Genomic DNA, 19,025 nt, shown 5'->3' with positions numbered 1-19,025 from the left:
ATACTCTCCCTCCCAGCTCCCTCTCTCTTTGTACCTGTCTGTCTGTCTTTGACAGTATAATACATGGACTAATAACAGTAAGATGTGTAAAGGTCAGTATTTAAAATGGGATGTCTTTGACATAATTAAACGTATTTGAACAGTGGTTATGGAAGGAAATGAACAAAATAAAAATGGTTAAACAGGAAGATTGTGAATATGTGAATAAGTACCTCTTTCCATTCTGATTTTCATTGATTCGTGTGTGTGTGTGTGTGTGTGTGTGTGTGTGTGTGTGTGTGTGTGTGTGCTGTATCCACTGGTGGTTCAGAATGCTGTCCTTGAGCTGAAGGCTAGTAGTCTAACACTTGAGACACAGCTCCACTTTCACTTTTTGCCCAGCACTGGTGGCTGGTGCCTGTAAATCTAGCTCAAGAGGCTTAGACTGAGGATCATGGTTCAAAGCCAGCCTGGGCAGGAAAGTCCATGTGACTCTTTTCTCCAATTAACCAAAAAAGGCTGCTGCTCAAGTGGTAGAACACTAGCCTTGGGCAATATCAGCTCAGGGTAAGTGCTCAGGCCCAGACTTCAAGCCCTAAGACCAATGCACACATTAAGTTTCACTGACAAAGATATTGAAAAAAAAAAAACAACCAAACTTTTAAAATGTCATAATCTATATATGACCACATATAAATTTCATGTGTATTGTACATATATGCCCAAAGTATCTATGTTTGTCTTGATAAAACTTTTGTAAAGAAAGAAAAAGTCACTGTCTTTCCTGTCCAAGCTGTTTTCAAACTGCAATCCTCAGATCTCAGCCTCCTGAGTATCTAGGATTACAAGCATGAGTTACTGGCACCAGCTTCCTTTAGTTCTTTAATTTTGTTTGTGTTCTTATAAATAAAAATCGCATCATCAACTGAAGGCCATCTGGGAATACATTTACCATGTCCCTATTATCTCCCCTATTATCTTTCCTACTTAGAAGACCAAACCACATAAAAATCCTTCTGAGAGAAAGCATTCAAAATGAAAGAAGAAAAGATCTGTGAGGTACAGTAGTTTGTTGTTGTTGTTAAGGTAAAACACATAATGGAGTGTAGAACTTAGCCAGACATCCCTTAAAATCCAAGTGCGTCCAACTAGATAGAAAGAATAAGAACAAACTAGGGCACATTAACAGTAAATTGGCTAATTACAATTAAATGGAAATACCCTGCATAGGTGTATTACAGATGTAAATCAGGGATCTATAGTCTGTGACCTTTTCTTGTTGAGGTAGCCCAGCATCCCCAGTGATGGAATTAGAGAGGTCCTCCAGGGCTATCTGCTTATCACATATGACCTGAATCCAGAAGACTTAAGTTATAAAATTTTCTCACTTTATATTCAGGTCAAAAACCTATGGAGTTAAGCAACTTTATTCTACCTGACTGTTTCTTGATCTTGAGAACCCATGTTCACTTTACTCAGAATATCTGTGAAACCATGGAAATATTTTTACTCTTATGTACCAATATCACATATATCAGGTTAAAATCTTCATTTTACATTATTACTGTGTCTAGAATCTAGATACATCCTACAATGGGTGGATGATCACCTAACAGGCATGCTTCCTCTTGCTCATATACATAAGGGAATACTGTATACAACAACAAATATTGCTTTGGATTTGGTCAAAAGATGTTCTTTCCATTTTATTTATGAAGCGATAGCTAATCAGTGCTGGGGCTGTGATCGGGCTTTGGGCAATCTGGTTCCAATTTTGCGTTCATTCATTTGGGAATATATTCTGTAATGATTGAAGGTCATCTGTTTGGTACCTGTAACTTAGAAAATTAGAGTACTTGTAGAGTAGCCTTATGATTCAAGTTTAAAAGGTACAACTTGGTATCTGGTATAGACTTTTAAGCTTAAATGCATTAAGGAATTCTGCTAATTTTGAAAACAATGCTGGAATGTTTAAAAAATATTAGTACAATATTTTTGTGTCCATCATGGTACATTAATACAATAGTGATATGATGCTTGCCTAGCATGCACAAGGCCCTAGGCTCAATCCTTAGCATGGCAATAAAAAGAAAAAAAAAATCAAAGTCAAAATAAAACAACATAGGGATTCTTTTCTGATCTTCACTAGTTATCTACATGATTTAGTAAGAAATTGATGTCATTTATCTTAGGTCATTGGTTGTTCTAAGCCACCCTGCGAGTTGTGTACTATTTCAATATTTGCTCAATTCTGAGCTATACAATTGGATGTTTTTTAATAATCAATGACACATTGGTTTAATTGCTTGTGGGATGTTCTTATAGTGATTGATAAAATAATGATATATCTTAAAATAGATTTGATTAAATGTTAAATTATCCTCCATTTTACCAATACAGCTTACAAGACAAAGAGGCAAAAGAACTTGACCAGGGGAGGAAAGGGATGATAGGGGGAAAACAAAGGAGGGTGTAACAATGCTCAATAGGAAACGGACTCATTATTACCTTGCTCATGTAACTGTAACCCCTCTGTACAGTATCTTTACAATAAAAATAAATTTTAAAAAAAAGAACAACTTGACCAAATTCTTGACCAGGATTCAAGCTAAGGCAGCTTGTCTCCAGGCTGGAAGCCAGGCTGTTAACCACTGTGTCTCAGAATAAGAAGTGAGAACTGCAGAGTTATAAGCAATGGCATTTCATAGCTTTTTATGGTACAAAACATTTGCATATGGATATCTTTGGATTTTACTTTCGCTCATTATATATCAACCATACTATTTCTAGCAAGACAGCATCTTGCTATGTATCTGAGGCGATACTCCCATTTGATGATCATCCTGTCTCCACATCTTCCTCAACGCTGGGATGACAGGAATGTGCCACCATACCCAGTTGCATCCAAACTATTCAAAATCTGACAAGGCATGTGCTTTCTTACCATCTACACTAGCATCATCCACCAAAATGATTTCCTTCAGCAGTATTGCAGGTGAAGAATAGAGTACGCTGTGGACAGTTCTAAGCAGGGTGGACCATGCTTCATTGTGAAAAACGATAATGACACTGGTGGTAGGCAGGGGAGGGCAGCGCTTAAATTTTTGCTCAATACATCTAGGAAAGGCCAAAAAAGCAGAAGAGTTATCACTTTTCTTATTTTATTGCACAGTATGCCATTGCTAAAATTTTCATGATTTATCTTTATCTCCAAAAATTACAATAAATAGGTTTCTTTCTACATGAAATACTCTTAATGGTGTATAAGCATAAATACATCAGAATAAGTTTTTACAAGATTGTTCACCTAGAGACCATGCCCATTGGTATGGATTACAATACGTTAGTGTAAGTTTCTTCAACAGTGTGATTTCAGAAACAAATAACATTTAAAATGAAAAAAAAAAATCACCTCTGTCAGTCAACATGTAAGAATGGAAAATCTTGGTCACTACTAGAATACAAAATATTCTTTTTTCTTGCTAAAACCATCTATTTTATTTGCAATTTAAATTATACTGTTAATTACTTTCAAAGAAATTACTTTACTTTTCTAAGTATTTACATTTCTTAAGTATTACCTAATATTATTTAGACATTTAATCTATATAAAGAATCAAATGGGATGTTTAACATAATTTAAATTACTATGATATCATCTGGCAAATATTTATCAGTTTTATGTATATTTAAGATGTTTTTGTTCAATAATGTATTCTACTATCTTATTAAGACCTAGTATTTTTTAAAAAAATTCTATTTAACAAGAAATACTTACAAGTTTAAAATATAGATCTAAGTCCATGTTACAAGTCCTGTGTATCTGTCACCAGGTATAACAAGGCAAATGGGAAACAGGGAGATAATTCTTAGCTGATTAGTGGTATGTGCATGCATTAGCTAGACTCATTTGTTATTATCTGATTTTGAAGTCATTGTTACAACAATGTCTTCTTCTAAGAAAACTATCTGGCTCAGTAGAATCAGAGTAGCCTGCTGGATTGAGGTATATGAAGAGAGAAATCTGAAACACTTGGACAAAAAAAAAATGTGGTCTATGGAAAGGACAGACAAATAAAACAACTGTATAGCTATATCTTCAAAGTCACTTGCATATCATAAATGGCTATACAATTTTGACTAACAAACTATGAGTTTTTCCCCATCAAGTCAGATCCTCCCACACTATAAATACAGTGTGTGAACAATGAAACATTGTTTCACAAATGCAAGGATAGGGAAGTAAATCATTCACCCATAGAGATAAAAGTCCAACACACTTGAATTGCTTTCCAGGATCAACAGACCAGTGGACAGCGGACTGAAAGATGGCAGCCCGCAGTGTGACAGTGGGAACCTGGGAAAGCCATGCTAGAAAGGATCACACATTCTCTCATTAATTATTTTTATAACAATATTTTAATGGAAATATTGGTATCCTTTACTAAGAGAGGGTCTTTAGGGAGGAATATTTATAGTAATTAAAAAGGAATTTGGGGCTTAAGGATGAAAATAATGTGTCAATATCATGGAGGCAGCAAAGAGAAGGGTGAGTCTAGTGAAAGTGATTTTGCTCTCTGGTCTTTATAATTTCAAAGCACAGTATCAATGCATGGTCAGAAGCAAGTCATTACATTCTTCCTCATTTTTTAGAGTAAAAGCAAATTGTTTATTCTAAATTGAATTTTAGAGAAACTACTAAGGTAAAACTAAAACTCAAACACAAGATGTTTATCTATACCCTTGAATCATAATTAAAAAAAAACATAAATATAAGTTCATATTTCCAATATAGAAAGGTTTATAAACCAACATAAACTATATATAAAAACTGCTGAAAAACTCAATAGTGTAATTCCTTCTTAAAAAAAAAAAAGGAGGAAAAAGTGGATTCAGCAGCAAAGAGGGAGAGAAATGATAGAAGAGTAGGGAGAGGAGAAACACCACCGCCACTGTGGTAAGACTTCTGTCTTACCTCTTAGGGAAGAGAATTTTGATATTTAAATAAAAATTAACTAATTTTCAATGTAATTAATGCAATACTAGACAAGAGTTAGAAAAATTTTTAAATGCAGAATATAAAGCTGTACAGAAATAACACTAATAACATTAATAAAATGTTATCACGTGCATTGTGCAAGGATATCCCTCAATTTAAGCTAGGCTTTATTTGCTTCACTGATCTAGTGATACTAGTTACTAATTAATCCTGACAAAGTGAGGGTAAAAGGGACAAAATTTCACCCTATGACTTCATAAACTCCATCTTGAAACCATTAACTTGTTGAAGTTATGTTATAAAATCATTTTATGTCACCCAAAGCAGTGCAATTAAAATAATTTGCTACAGTGACTGGTGACTTCTAATCAAACCATTCACAAAATTTGAAATGCAGAAGCTTGCTCAAACCATCAGTCACATGATCACTTGTCTCTATAGAAACTAGATCCTTGTGTCTAATAAACATGGGAACAGACTAGCAATTTTTCAGAAACTGTTGTTGATATAGGTTATACTCAAAATAAAAAACAATCCTTCAATACAGTCTTCACAAACACTACTTAGAAATAAGTAAATACACACAATTTTAATTCTAAACAGAAAATATTGTTAATACACTTAGCTGTACCTGTAGCCAAAAAATGTTGTGACCAAAAATGTTGTTAATATACTTAGCTGATCTTCACTTAATAATTTATAATACTGAAAAATATTACAGCTCATTATGAGCTGAAAGAAATTGTTACTTCAAAGAATAAAAATTATGACTGCTGGTGAATTAGTTATATACAGCATTGGATTTGAATCTATTGAGGTAATAAAGAAATTATACTGTGCCCTGATAAAACAACTAGATTATATATATTACATATTATATATACATTATTTTAGCTGAATGGCTAATATATATTTTCAATCATTTGCTTTTATTATACATTCACTTAATAATGATGAATAACTTTAATCTTGGAACACAAAGATTAAAGTTACAGAATTTTAATGTATACAACTTCCACACTGACTATATACTGGAGCAGGTATTCACAATCATAAATCAAGGAAACTCTGAGTAAAGCAGTAAATCAGTTCACAAAAATTCTTATCTGCAGGTTCACAACCAAATTAATCAGCTGTAATCAGATAAATGTTTTGGCATTGCTTGCTTACTGTGTGCCTATCCTGATGGCTAGAGTGTGCTAGAATTAATTTTACCCTTTGCAATTCAAATGCAGCATTTAAACAATACTTTACAGATAACAAAATGATTAAAGACACAGAAAAGGTATCAGCAAACCCGAAGGAATTAATCAAATATTGTAGACTTGATACAAATGTGAAAGAAAGTGACTCAATAATAAGGAATATTAGCTTCTTGATAGCTAAAGGAAGCCAATTCTATAGACATGAGAATTTGATCAGCAAAACTCTGGGGAGTAATAGTGGAAACACTAATGTCAACATTCCAACAATATTCCCCCTTAAAAGAAAGGTTACAGAACATAGGGCATTCTGAAAGATAATTATGCATTGACAAAATCACAAAGTCTGTGAAGTAGTTTATAACCCATAAAATACCTAGTAGTTCCAAAGTCTTGTCACTTTTTTTTAACATTTCTATTATATAGCAATACAAAGGAATAAAAATAACTTCCACCTCCTACATTTTCCATAAAGACTGTCTAATATTTCCTCCTAAATAGATGAAGAAATTATAGCATTTATGAATAAAGGATTTTCTTGTGTGTACACACCACACCTAGAAATTCAGATAACTTTAAATGTCTGTACTGCTTCTCCAAGCAGAGATATGGGCATTTAGCCTCAAAATATAGGAAGTAAACAGGACAGATTACAGACTAAACAGTATTGCTGAAGTTTTGTGTGTGTGTGTGTGTGTGTGTGTGTGTGTGTTACCTTCGAGTGGCTAAAGAACAAGCCATTTGCTTAATTAATGACTCTTCCCTGAAAAAATCCTACTGATAAACAGTAAACAAGGAATATTCTTCAACATACTCAGGAGGTCGAGTGTCAGGTCCAAGATCTCGGTGTAAAGAAATCCTATCACTTGCAAAAGCATTAAAGCAGTGTTTTCTTTCCCCGCGTTCTTTCTCCTTTTGCTCTTCAGGACTTAAATTAGTTGTCTTGTATGGTTTGCCAGAAGCACCAGGGGCATTAGGATCCTGAGGCGGGCGGTCAAGAGCTGGTTTCAGTTCTGCTGCTGTGTAATATCCTTGCAGACAGGGTCTCTCGCCGACATCAATGCTTTGCCTGACAGGTGCTCCTATTTGCATTTTTGGCATGGCATCTTTAATATTGTTTACAGCTTCTAGCATTAAGTCAAACATCTTGTTTTTGTTTTTCATGTTTCTTTCCATCTTTGATTCCTCCTGGGAATATTGGACACTTACTTCTCTTTGCATTAAAATTAAGACTATTATAAAGAAGAAAATTACTGCACCAAGCCTCCAGAACTTTTTATGGTAATGTCTTTTAATATGCAATTTTACTAATCGCCTTAGGTGAGCCATTCTGACATTAAATCCTTGTTATTTGATAAATAACAGTTATGATTTCCTCTGTTATTTATGTATTTTATCATAGATTGGCTGGCAAGAAGTTTTCTTTAAATAGCAATACCTACAAATAGAAATGATAAATGGTATTAGTAGCTATTCTTTTCTGCAGGCACCATAAAATACATTCATTTAACCAACAACTGAATAGAAGGCATCAACAATGCAGTCTTACACTTAACTCTTGCTTCCCTCAAGGAAATTATAATTCTGGAAGAAAATAATTGTTATAATTAGCTACAATCTATTGGGATTACAAAAAAATTAAGGATTTCTCTCCAGTAAAATAATACTTTTGTTATCTCTGGTAATACATACCATATGATATGCATAAAATACATTTTAATATATATTTCAAGTTTTATAAAAGAGTATCTTAATGTGATAACTGGAGAGTCAAAGAACTTTATTCAGTAGGTTATAAAAAGGAGGGATTCATAGGAAGCAATGCTAATATGCATTGCCAACCATCCATATGTAGTGACCTTTTTAGATAGTTTACCCTTAACTTGTAGACTCCAGCTAACCAAAGTGAGATAACAAAGTAACTTTGCCCAGTGAGTGTTCAGTATTCTCTCAGATATGCTCACATGGTAGTTAGTACCTGTGAATCCTGACGAAACTTACTTACTCAGTAAGAAAATCAAGAATATTGAATTCACTGTCACCTATCAACTCTTTTCAACTGCACAAACAAATACAAAATCTAATAGCAAAAGGAAAATGCATCAGCTTTACTTGAAGTGTCTCTAGGTTGAAACCCAAATATGAACTACCACAAACAAAAGAACAGAAAAGAAAAAAAAGTACTGACATTAATGACAACTCAAATCAAAGAGAGGCTGATTTTTTTCATGATGCTTAAAAAAATATAATGTGAAAGAGTCTCACATAATCACAAACCATAGCCAAATAATTTGCAAGGAGAAAGGAAGAGAAATGCCTGTTGCCCTTGATTCTTTTTTTTTAAATAAGTTTTTTTTATTGTGAAAATACCGTACAGAGGAGTTATAATGACATGAGCAAGGTAATAAATACATTTCTTATCAAGCATTGTTGCCTCCTCCTTTGTTTTTCCCCTACCACCCCTACCATCCCTGCCCTCCCATCTCCACGACTACACTCTCCCTCCTCTCCCCGCCCCCCCCCTTCCCTCCACCCCAGACAAAGTTGTAAAGTTCATTTTTCAACATAGCATTTTGTACATCTCATTGCTGCAATGGGTCCACCTGTATCCCTATTTCAACAATTTGCTTTTTTTCCCTTCCCCTCCCCAAATTATACCAACACCGAATACAGTGAAAACAGGGATTATACTGTGGGGGAGGGACATACAAAGCAACAAAACAATGACCTTATAAATATGTTAGAAACAATATCAAGAAAGAAAAAAAACACTTGTTTCTTAAACAAACTTTAAAGGACATGTCATATCAGTGAAAATTAGCTTTGGCATTTTATTCAGCCTCTCTTCCAAAGTTATCACTAAATTAAAAATAAGAAACTCTCAAGATCTAGAATGGACTCTCTGGCATTTGGAGGGAAGTCTGAAGTTGAATGAACAGGCAGAACTTAGCTCTTATACTATTTCAAATTGGATTGTTCTGCATTCTTCCATGGACACCATGACTCCAAAAAATGCCTCAATTATGAGGAAGACATGGACTCTGAGAGATGAAACAAACTGCTTTTGGTGGTACTTGTAAACTAGCACAGAAGAAAAGGCATTAGCCAAGTAGCTACATAGCAACTGCCAGGGGCTCTGTACTTTGGTTAAAAAACAATTATTAGCTGGGTGCCGATGGCTCACGCCTGTAATCCAAGCTACTCAGGAGGCTGAGATCTGAGGATCTTGGTTCAAAGCCAGCCTGTGCAGGAAAGTCCTGAGACTCTTATCTCCAATAAACCACCAGAAAACAGGAAGTGGTGCTGTGGCTCAAGTGGTAGAGCACTCGCCTTGAGCTGAAGAGCTGAGGGACAGTGCCCATGTCCAGAGTTCAAGCCCCATGACAGACCAAAACAACAACAACAATAAACAATTATCTCTAGCTCGGCAACTACATTTGAAATCCCTCAATGATTAAGTTTATGATAGTCCATAGTCATTTTCTAAGATGTACCTAACTTCTGCACAGGTCAAAAAGGTGAATTAAATGGGGATCTTACAAATAGAACAAGTTTTATTTCAAAAGTTTTATTTCAAAAGACTGCCAGTATTACCTCTGACTTACAGTTACCTCTGACTTCCCATTCACAGGATCCTCACTTGAGAGACATTGCAGAGATTTTTTTTCCAGTTGTCTACCCTTTTCAATTGTACATTAAGTGGAGACATAAACACAGAGTTGATTTGCAGATCACCTGGGCCCACTGTGAGTCTCGCTCTCTTACTTGAACACTATAAATTGCCACTGTGATATCTGGGAATCCTGGGAAAGCATATGAGTACTTCTTTTTCTGCAAAGTGCAGTCTCTAGCAAATGGCTGGCTCGTTTGGGGGAAGTGCTGTGGATCTGCAAACTCACACAAGTCTGAAAACTCAGTGAGACTGTGACTTGTCTGTAACAAGTAAAATCTTTTTTTTTTTTTTTGCTAATAGAGCTAGAATTTTTGCTCTTATATAAGTAATACTGTAGTACTGCCTATATCATTCATTAAGTGCCATGAGGAGAAGAGTCTCTCAAAGACATTATCTCATACCAGAAACATCTGTAAGCCAATGCTTTCTGATAGCTCTGTGTCTCTCCTTTCCATTATGGAGGAAGTACCTATGTTTTGTTTAGTGGTTAAGTGCTTACTTCTACTTGGCCTCTGCTACTACGGGATCCCATTATCTCCTCTGAAATCAGGAAGCCAATCTCAATGACCTACAACATGTCTTCACAGAAGCAAGGGTGCCTTTCACTAATGCATTTTCCAATACCTTAGAGAAAGGAATGTTGGCTGGGCCTTTCTTACAAACTGCTGTTAGAGGATGGGCATGAAGATACCCTCAATATATAAACTCAGATTCATAAGTAGAAGTCCATTTCAGTTCATTCATGCTCTCATCTAAGTTCCAAGAAGATTAACAAATGGGGAAGTAAGGAAACTAAGGGGTGAGATTATTTGCTCAGAGACTATTAGTTTTCATTCACCTATCTACAGCTCTATTTGCACCCCTCAACTTCAACTGCCCTGTAGAAAAAGTCCGCAAACTCTCAGAAAAGAGGCAGTCTGCAATTCTTTTCCCCTATGCTAGCTATATGGTTTTTATTGTAATGACTTAATTCTATAGCTATTCTACATATGACACTGATAATATATAAATGAATTAATATAGGTGTATTCTAATTGAACTTTGTTTATAAAAATAGCCACTTACAGGTGCTGGTGACTCATGCCTACCAGCCTAGCTACTCAGGAGGTTTTGATCTGAATAGAGGTTAGAAGCCAGCCCAGGCAGACAAATGTGAAAGACTCTTATCTTCAGTTAACCATAAAAATGCCAGAAGCAGAGGCATTAGAAAAAGTGCTAATGCTCTAAGTAAGAAATGATACCCTGAGTTCAAGCCCCAGTACCACCATTTTAACAACCAGCATAAGGAAATCCATTGAAACTGTAAAAGTGTGGGTATATGGACAAGGGTGGATAAGAAAGAGTAGTAGAAGGGATAAATTTGATGGATGGACATTACGTGGACATACATATATATCACAATGAAATAGCTTTGTCCAATTAATATATGCTAATACTTTTTTTGTTTTAGGAAATAGCCAGTGAGCTGTATATGTTTCCAACACCAACTCTAGAAATTCTAAAAGGCAGCCAGGCACCAGTGGCTCATGTCTGTAATCCTAGCTACTCAGGAGGCTAAAATTCAGAGGGATCAAGGTTTGAAGCCAGACCAAGTAGAAAAGTTCAAGAGACTCTATGTCCATAATAACTAGCAAAAAGCCGGGCTGGAGGCATACATCATATAGCAGAGTAGCAGCTGAGCAAGTGAGCAAAACAGAGCATAAGTTCCTGAGTTCAAAATCCCAGCAACCAGAAAATAACAGAAAGCTTACAGACTTCAGTTTTAACAGTAAAAATTTCCCTATATTTACACCTTCTCTACTATCTCTTTAGAAGTAAAACAATAAAACTGAGTATATCACAAATAAGTTATAACATAAAATTACTTTTGTCGTACTTTTCTATCTAAAATGGTTAATTTGAAACACTAAATATCCTCCGGCTTCTCCAACTACTTCTGTATTCCTGCATTACCCACTTTTTATGGCTAAGGAATGAAGAGCTTATTCCTTCATTACATAAGTTTAAGATGGAAATAAACCTTTAGTTTTTTTCCACATCCAACTTTGAGTAGGGCAATTTTCATCAGGAACCTGCAGTCAGTTTCCACATACATTGAAGCCTATTAGAGATATGCTGAATGCCAAGCTTCAAATAGGGCAGGGAGGGATATCTAATTCTGTGGGAGTTATAAGTAATTCTTCAAGCAAAAGGGAGAGGCTTGATGGATTTTAAGCAAGGTGACGACCTAACTAAAACTAAAAGTTAGAATGATAATCCTTGAAAGCTGTGCTGAATAGGGAGTTAGAGGATGGAGAGAAGGATTGATAGCAGGCTGGAGGTAATGCAGAGACTATGAAGGCAAGAAATAAGTAAAAGGGAGATGGAAGCTTACAAAAGAGATTTGTGAGCAGAGTTATCTGAACTTAGCACATAATTGACTTGGAGTAGGGGAGGTTGCTAGGATATAGTGTGTATTAAGGATTCTGAACTTGTTGAAAAGGACTAGCTCATGAAGTACTCTCTGTCCTGGAAGGGAAACTGGGCATCAGGGCTCAACCCACAAAGAAAAGACCCATCATTTATTCCTCTTCACTTTCAAAAAATGTGAGCCCCAAGAATAGAGTAATTATTAGAATGCACCAGAAAAAAATGTTTATCGATAAGATAAAGATTTTCCTACATTCAATAATGCAAATTTCATAATTCCATAAGCCATTTCTCAGGATGCATCACATACAAATGCAGGAGTAAATAAAGAAAGTCATATAATGGGAAGAACAGAAACTCAATCAGAGGTAACAACAAAGGAAAATCCCCAGCATAAGCCACGGAGCAGAGCGACAATCCAAACTGGAGCCCAAAACATCTGATAGATTATAGCAGGTAAAAACGAGATGTTAGAGAACATGGATATTATACTCTCAGGCAAGCTGTTTCTCTTGAATGAATTATTAACTTTAACATCAAAAAATGTCTAACCCTGGCATGGTGATAGATGACTGCAGTCTCAGCTATTTGGGAAGATCACTTGAACCCAAGCAATGCAGACCACTAAAGACGAGTGTTAAAATCACATATAAATATTATCTACAATAATGTGATTGTTTGGCTATTTGATAAACAATATTTATGTAACCATAGCAAATACCACAATGCAAAAAGAAGAATATTAGCATTATACTGGCATGTTAAGTCTGAAAAAAGAAAGGGCTATGCATGAGAGAGAGATTAATATTGGTCTATCATCATGGGAGGTCAATAGACATGCCAAATGTTGATAGATTAAGACACAGCAGTACAGCATATTATGTCAAAAGGTAAACAGTAGAAGCAACAGATTAAAGTTGTCTCTTGTAGGCAGCAATACTGGGGAGATAACAGAAAGGGACCAAGTGCAATGAATTGTTGTTGTTGTTGAAAATCTATTTTATTTTATCTATATGTAAGTGGGACAGAGCACAGTATTATTAATCAGACTTCCTTGGATTTGAACCTAGGCTCTGTGATTTCATTAACCTTGCAGATGAAATCAAATTACTTAATCACTCAATTTTCTTATCTATAAAACAAAAACAATAGTACCTTGTCTGAATTAACATATGCAAAATGCTCAAAATACACCTGACACACCAAACATAAAAGAGGATAGCTTTTACTTAAAGAATATAATTTGGTTAAACTGAACTAAAAGCAAAAAGGGTAAAATAATAATGATCAATACTTATTTGGACAATAAATATGTACTATAACTCAATAAAATACCTCCAAATAACCAAACCCTATATAAATAACAAAAACCTATGATCTGTATATTGAAGTCTGCTTGCCTTAAAGGAAACTTTAATTTTAAAGGGTGATGCATATAAGTACTTATACCTTCAGGCTATAATTTTCACTCACATCCATGGCTGGGCCTGGAAACTGTGGGGAGAGACTGAAGATGAATTTCAATTATTATAACACTAAATATATGGTAGCTGAGATTGGGACCAGAAGGTTTAATGTGAACTAAAAGGGAAGGCAGAGCATATTACAGGTAGGGAGAATGATGGCACTTGGCAAAGACCTAGAGGCAAGAAGAACATAGCCATAAAAATTAAAAAGACTGGTAAAGCCACCACCCAGTAATGATCAGGTTGGTTTACCTGGGTAGCTGACTCATGCCAAGCCCTTAGGCCATGTGAAGAGGTGAGCCTTATCCTAAGGGTGTGACAGGCTTTCAGCAAGGATTATCATGACCTTTAATATTTTGAAAAATATCACTCTAGGTGTAATGCAAGGGGCCACCAGAAAGAAATCAGAAATAATCCAGATAGATAGAGGTCATTACAAAAGTCGAAGCAAAAAGCTGGGCCTAGGAGGTTCCCATCCATCATCTCAGCTATTCAGGAAGCTGAGACAAGGAGGTTCACAGCTCAAAATCAGCCTGTCCAGAAAAGTATAGGAGACTCCATCTCCAATTAACCAACAAAATACTGGAATGAAGGGGTAGAACAGAAAAGCTGAGAGAGAATAGCAGGCCCTGAGTTCAAGTCCTGGTACCACAAACTCACATATACATCAAGGTAATCTGATAGAGAAAATATATGGATTTCAAAAAGATTTATTTAGGAGGCAAAATTCAAACAGCTTGGCCAACGACTGGCCACAAATTTGGAAAAAAAATAAAACACCATTTGCCTTATTTTCTTTTTTATTTGTTTTTGTTTAGTTTAGTCTAACCAAAATCAAATTATAAGTAAAGACTGCTCTCCTTCAGCTCCTCACAGTGTCCTCACTGGTGGTAACAAAAGCTGGGTGACCTTTTGATCACTTCTAGACCCAGACCTTGAAAATGAACCAAAAGGCCTCCAAATAGCATGGGATTCAAAGCAATGAGGTAGAAACAATAGCAATCCACATTAAATAGGCTTAAATACTGTAAAATGAAGTTTCTTAGGTCATTTCCAAAACCCTTTCCCTCGTGTGGAACTTTTATTTATTCAGTATTTACTTTTGGCTCTAGTGATCAAGTCCAAGGCTTGTTGCATAATAGGCAAGTGCTCTGTAACTCTTCTAATTTCTATCCCACATTAGACTTGAAGAAAATTATTGTATGTCTTGCAAATAATCTATCAAATATGTATGTATGTATACATATATATATATATGTATATATATATATATATATGTGTGTGTGTGTGTGTGTGTGTGCACATGTATACCCAGACAGGTGCTGAAGCAGACTATATTTACATGACACACATAAAATGCTTGACAGAAACATGCACAAGATATCTTGCCTATCTGGGGAGAATGTGGAGGTAGATAGGGGGTCCAATTTCCTACATGAAGGAAATTGAGTCTTAAGTATTATGGAGAAAAAAAGAGAAAAGGAAGGCCCTCTCAGCAGTGAGAGGAGAGCAAGAGCAAAGCTCACAGGAAAAGCAATGAAATCCATTGTTGGGATATACATTTTTGGCTTATAAACTATAAATATAGAATTAGACAGTGGTGGAAAACTTTTAAAGGCTGTGGGTTCTGTACTGTGAGCAAGGAGTGATTTTATGCAGACAGGAGGGTAATTCCAGTGTCTTACAAAAGTCTTACAAAACTCATCACTTTAGGGTTCTGCATGGAACTAGGGAAGACAAGACATCAATGAAATATCAAATAGAAGGCAATGGTGGTGGCTCTCAAGGGCTTATTAGACCTTGAATTAGGGGAGCATAAGTGGTAGAGGAATTTGAGGAGGTGGTGGTAGGTTGGGGAAAAAGGTGTAAAATGTTAAGCAGATTCAGTGTTCTGAGAGTTGCCATGTTAGTCTGCTTGGGCTGGTTATACCAAAACACTTTGGGCTGAGTAATTCATAAACAGAAATTACTTACTGTTCACAGTCTGGAGGCTGGGAAGTCCTGGGTCAAGGCATTGTTTGACTCAATGCCTTGTGCAGCCCATTCCTCATAACCAGCACCTCCTACAAATGGTGGTAGAAGGGACAAAAAAAAAGCCTAATAAATCCTCTTAGGCTTCCTAAGGGCAGAAGCCTCATGATAACCTCATACGTAGCTCCCAAAAGCTGTCACCTCTTAGGACCAACACCGTGGGCACTAGATTTCAACATATGAATTTTGTAGGGCCAGAAATGTTCAGATCAGAGTTATTGTGGAGGCTAAGAGTTAAAATGACCTCTAACTTTCTGGCATGACACTGGGTAGTGGTTCTATTCCTCTGTTATTAGAGCGGAATATATAAAAAAATTCAGAACATTTTAGATTTTAACCAAGATGACATAGTTCATACACCCAATATAACACTGTTACCTCCATAGGGCCTGGGGTGGCATTATGTAATCACACTATTCTGGAATATTTCTGCAGTGTGAGACATGCCATCAATGATAGCATCCTGACAGTTCATTCATGTTTTCCTAACAAATAAGTCATGTGTTTTTGGATTTCAGAAGCTGATTTTGGAATTATGGATAAGATATGGTAAATGCACTAATATCTATAGACATAATAGAGAAAGTAGAGGTTTGTGAGGCAATGAAGGTCCTGGTTTATACACATATTAATCTTCAGTTATTATGACAACTGAAAGATGCTCAGTAGGCAGTCAAACAGATAAGCAAATTAGTGTGGACAGCTTGAAATTGAAACAAGAACAGGAAAAAGATATGCTCGGGGAAATGCTCTAATGCCAGACACACAAGTCCAATTCAGAGAATGACTCAAGGAAGTTTCATCTAATTGTCAATAGTCATTAATGAGCTGGAACTTAGTCCTACTTCTCTTTGCTTCACCACATATTAGTGCATTTTTTTTTAGGGGGGGGTCTGGTCGTGGAGCCTGAACTCTGGGCGTGGGCGCTGTCCTTCAGGTTTTCAGCTCAAGGCTAGAGCTGTACCACTTGAGCTACAGCGCCACTTCCGGCTTTTTTCTTTTTGCTTATGTGGTGCTGAGGAATAGAACCCAGGGCCTCGTGCATGCAAGGCAAGCACTCTACCACTGAGCCACCTTCCCAGCCCTATTAGTGCACTTTTGTCTCTTGCATTGCTACAGCTGATCTGAATTCAATGTTGCCATTGGCAGTACATTAATTATGTTAAAATTACTCAAATTATATAACACTAATTATTATGAAACCAACCAGATGCACAATTGGACAGGTAATTGAGAATAGCAGTTTTCCTTTTGTTCAGCTTTTAGACAGAGTCATAAAAGATAAGAAATTTTGTGCTCTACATATCAGAGGACTAAATTTATCTGAAGATGATTCAGGTATTAATCAGTTGGGAATATTAAATATGTAATATTTTCTTTAGGAGAAAAATTCCTTCCACTGCAAATGTCAAAGCAGGTTGAAACTTACAACTTTTATGGAAAGCTTAATTATCCAATCAGGGCTTCCAAGATTAAATTTCTACAAGTTATTCAGGGATCTAATATCATTTCTTAATCTAAGGGTTTTTTTTTTTTAGGGGGATGATCCCTATAATTCATATCTTTTACATATTTCACAGTAAAGATTAAAATATAACATTTAATAGACTATAAACAAAATAATGAAGTTATGTATTCTCTAATAATTGTTTCAGTCTTCACTCAGAATGATAAGTCAGCCATAAAACAGAGAATAAAAATAGGTGTGGGTGTGATAATTATTTCTCTCTTTCAAACCTTCATTACCATAAAAAATCCTCTCACAAAACATTTCTAGACTTTCCTGTCCCATTATGCACTAGAGCATGCTGAGAGCCCATTTAAAATACAATAATGTACAATGAGATTTCATGTGGTTCCTAATGTTTAGAGGTTTAATCTAGTACCAAGTTCTTAGAGCCTCAAACCTTCCAACAAATGCTTAATTGGGATTCCAATATAATTTTGTGAAAAACTATTTTTTGTGTGTGTATATAAGCACATATGGAAGAGGCAATGAGCTAATTATAGAAAAATGGGTACCATTTCTACATTCTAGAATCTAGCTTATGAGTTGTCATCAAGTCAAGCTAATTCATTGAGATCAATTTTTTTTAAAATAAACCATCATTTATTAATGTTAAATATTATTTTGTGAAACTTGTTTCATATGTATACACATACACTTTAGTCCAAAGTGTTGAGGCATAGAATGCATTTTTTTTTTTTTTTTTGGACTGAGGATTTCAGGGTAAAAATTCTTTTGAAAAACCTAGTTTTTAAAACATTTTTTGAAACCCAAAATCTAGACTATTACAAATGGACGGGAGACATTGGGGCAATGCCTCATAAAATATATTTTAAGCCAATATAATAAAAGATGAGAAAACTAAATAATGCTGCCCAAATTGGCTCAAAAAATAACTGTGGCTCTGAAATACCCATAAAGGATTTAAAATCTTAAGGCATGTGGCATGTTCTTAAATATCCATGTGATCCACCATCCCAGGAAGAATATGATGGCCTAGTTGCGTCTCTACAGAGCCAGGCATCCCTTGGACAAGTAGGAATTAGGGTAAATCAGAGCTGGACAGAGAACAACGGACCATTCTATAATTACAAAGGCCTTACAAGCTACATGAAAGGATAAAGATAAGCATCTTGATAAGTGTGAATGTGGGTGGTGAAATATAATGATACAGGAGTCCTGAAACAAGACACTAGAATAATGATGCTATCTTTCACACTAACTTGTAGGGTGCACTGAAGGCAGAGAACCCCTCTCAGCTTCCTTGTGTTATAACCTGGGATAAACTGGCTGGGCATACACAGCAGGAGGGAGCAGAAAATGCTGGGGTTAGGAAACAATCTAATTTTTTAAGTCCTCATTATCATAATGCAGGGAATCATGTTTCTCCTATTTTATAGATAGAAATTGAAGCCCATTGCTAATTAGTCAATTAGAACATCTTACAACTCTCCCTGAAAGTAAGGGTAAAGATAATCTGACAACACGTGTCCAATAACAAATGAAGATTAATATTCAAAATTATGGGAACGACACTGACTGTAATTTTAAGACAGTATTTAATGATGAATTGGGCTGGTAAGGCTAGGTAAGACTCTTTTGAGAAAAGCAGAAAAGTCCTGGCTGAATTTAATTATGTCCTGTTACATTGTGGCTGTTTTGAATATTTTAAATTTTAGTTACACTTTCTTAAAAGCATATAATTGCTTAAGCCATTGAAGCCATTTTAAGTTAAATGTACAATTTAAAATATGTTTTA

At 35.6% G+C, this 19,025-nt stretch overlaps 1 protein-coding gene across 3 annotated transcripts in view; it reads right to left on the bottom strand.

Annotated features, from left to right (window-relative positions):
* Galnt3 (polypeptide N-acetylgalactosaminyltransferase 3) overlaps positions 1–19,025 on the bottom strand; it is a 38,013-nt gene that overhangs the window by 17,100 nt on the left and 1,888 nt on the right. Inside the window, exons 1-3 of one of the 3 annotated variants that reach the window (XM_042694217.1) lie at positions 18,490–18,538; positions 6,995–7,618; positions 2,924–3,096 (exon numbers count right to left, since the gene is read on the bottom strand). In XM_042694217.1, the coding sequence (XP_042550151.1) occupies positions 2,924–3,096; positions 6,995–7,509 (688 nt within the window). In that variant the 5' untranslated portion in view covers positions 7,510–7,618; positions 18,490–18,538. Of the gene's footprint in view, positions 1–2,923; positions 3,097–6,994; positions 7,619–15,702; positions 15,773–18,489; positions 18,539–19,025 lie in introns of those variants that run through there. The other 2 variants (XM_042694216.1, XM_042694215.1) reach the window with 2 other exon arrangements.

The sequence above is a fragment of the Dipodomys spectabilis genome, unplaced genomic scaffold (assembly GCF_019054845.1).
Source record: "Dipodomys spectabilis isolate Male_0828 unplaced genomic scaffold, ASM1905484v1 ptg000174l, whole genome shotgun sequence".
NCBI classification, from domain to species: Eukaryota; Metazoa; Chordata; class Mammalia; order Rodentia; family Heteromyidae; genus Dipodomys; species Dipodomys spectabilis.
The sequence above is the reverse complement of the archived record's forward strand: the minus strand, read 5'-3'. Positions and strand labels throughout refer to the sequence as shown.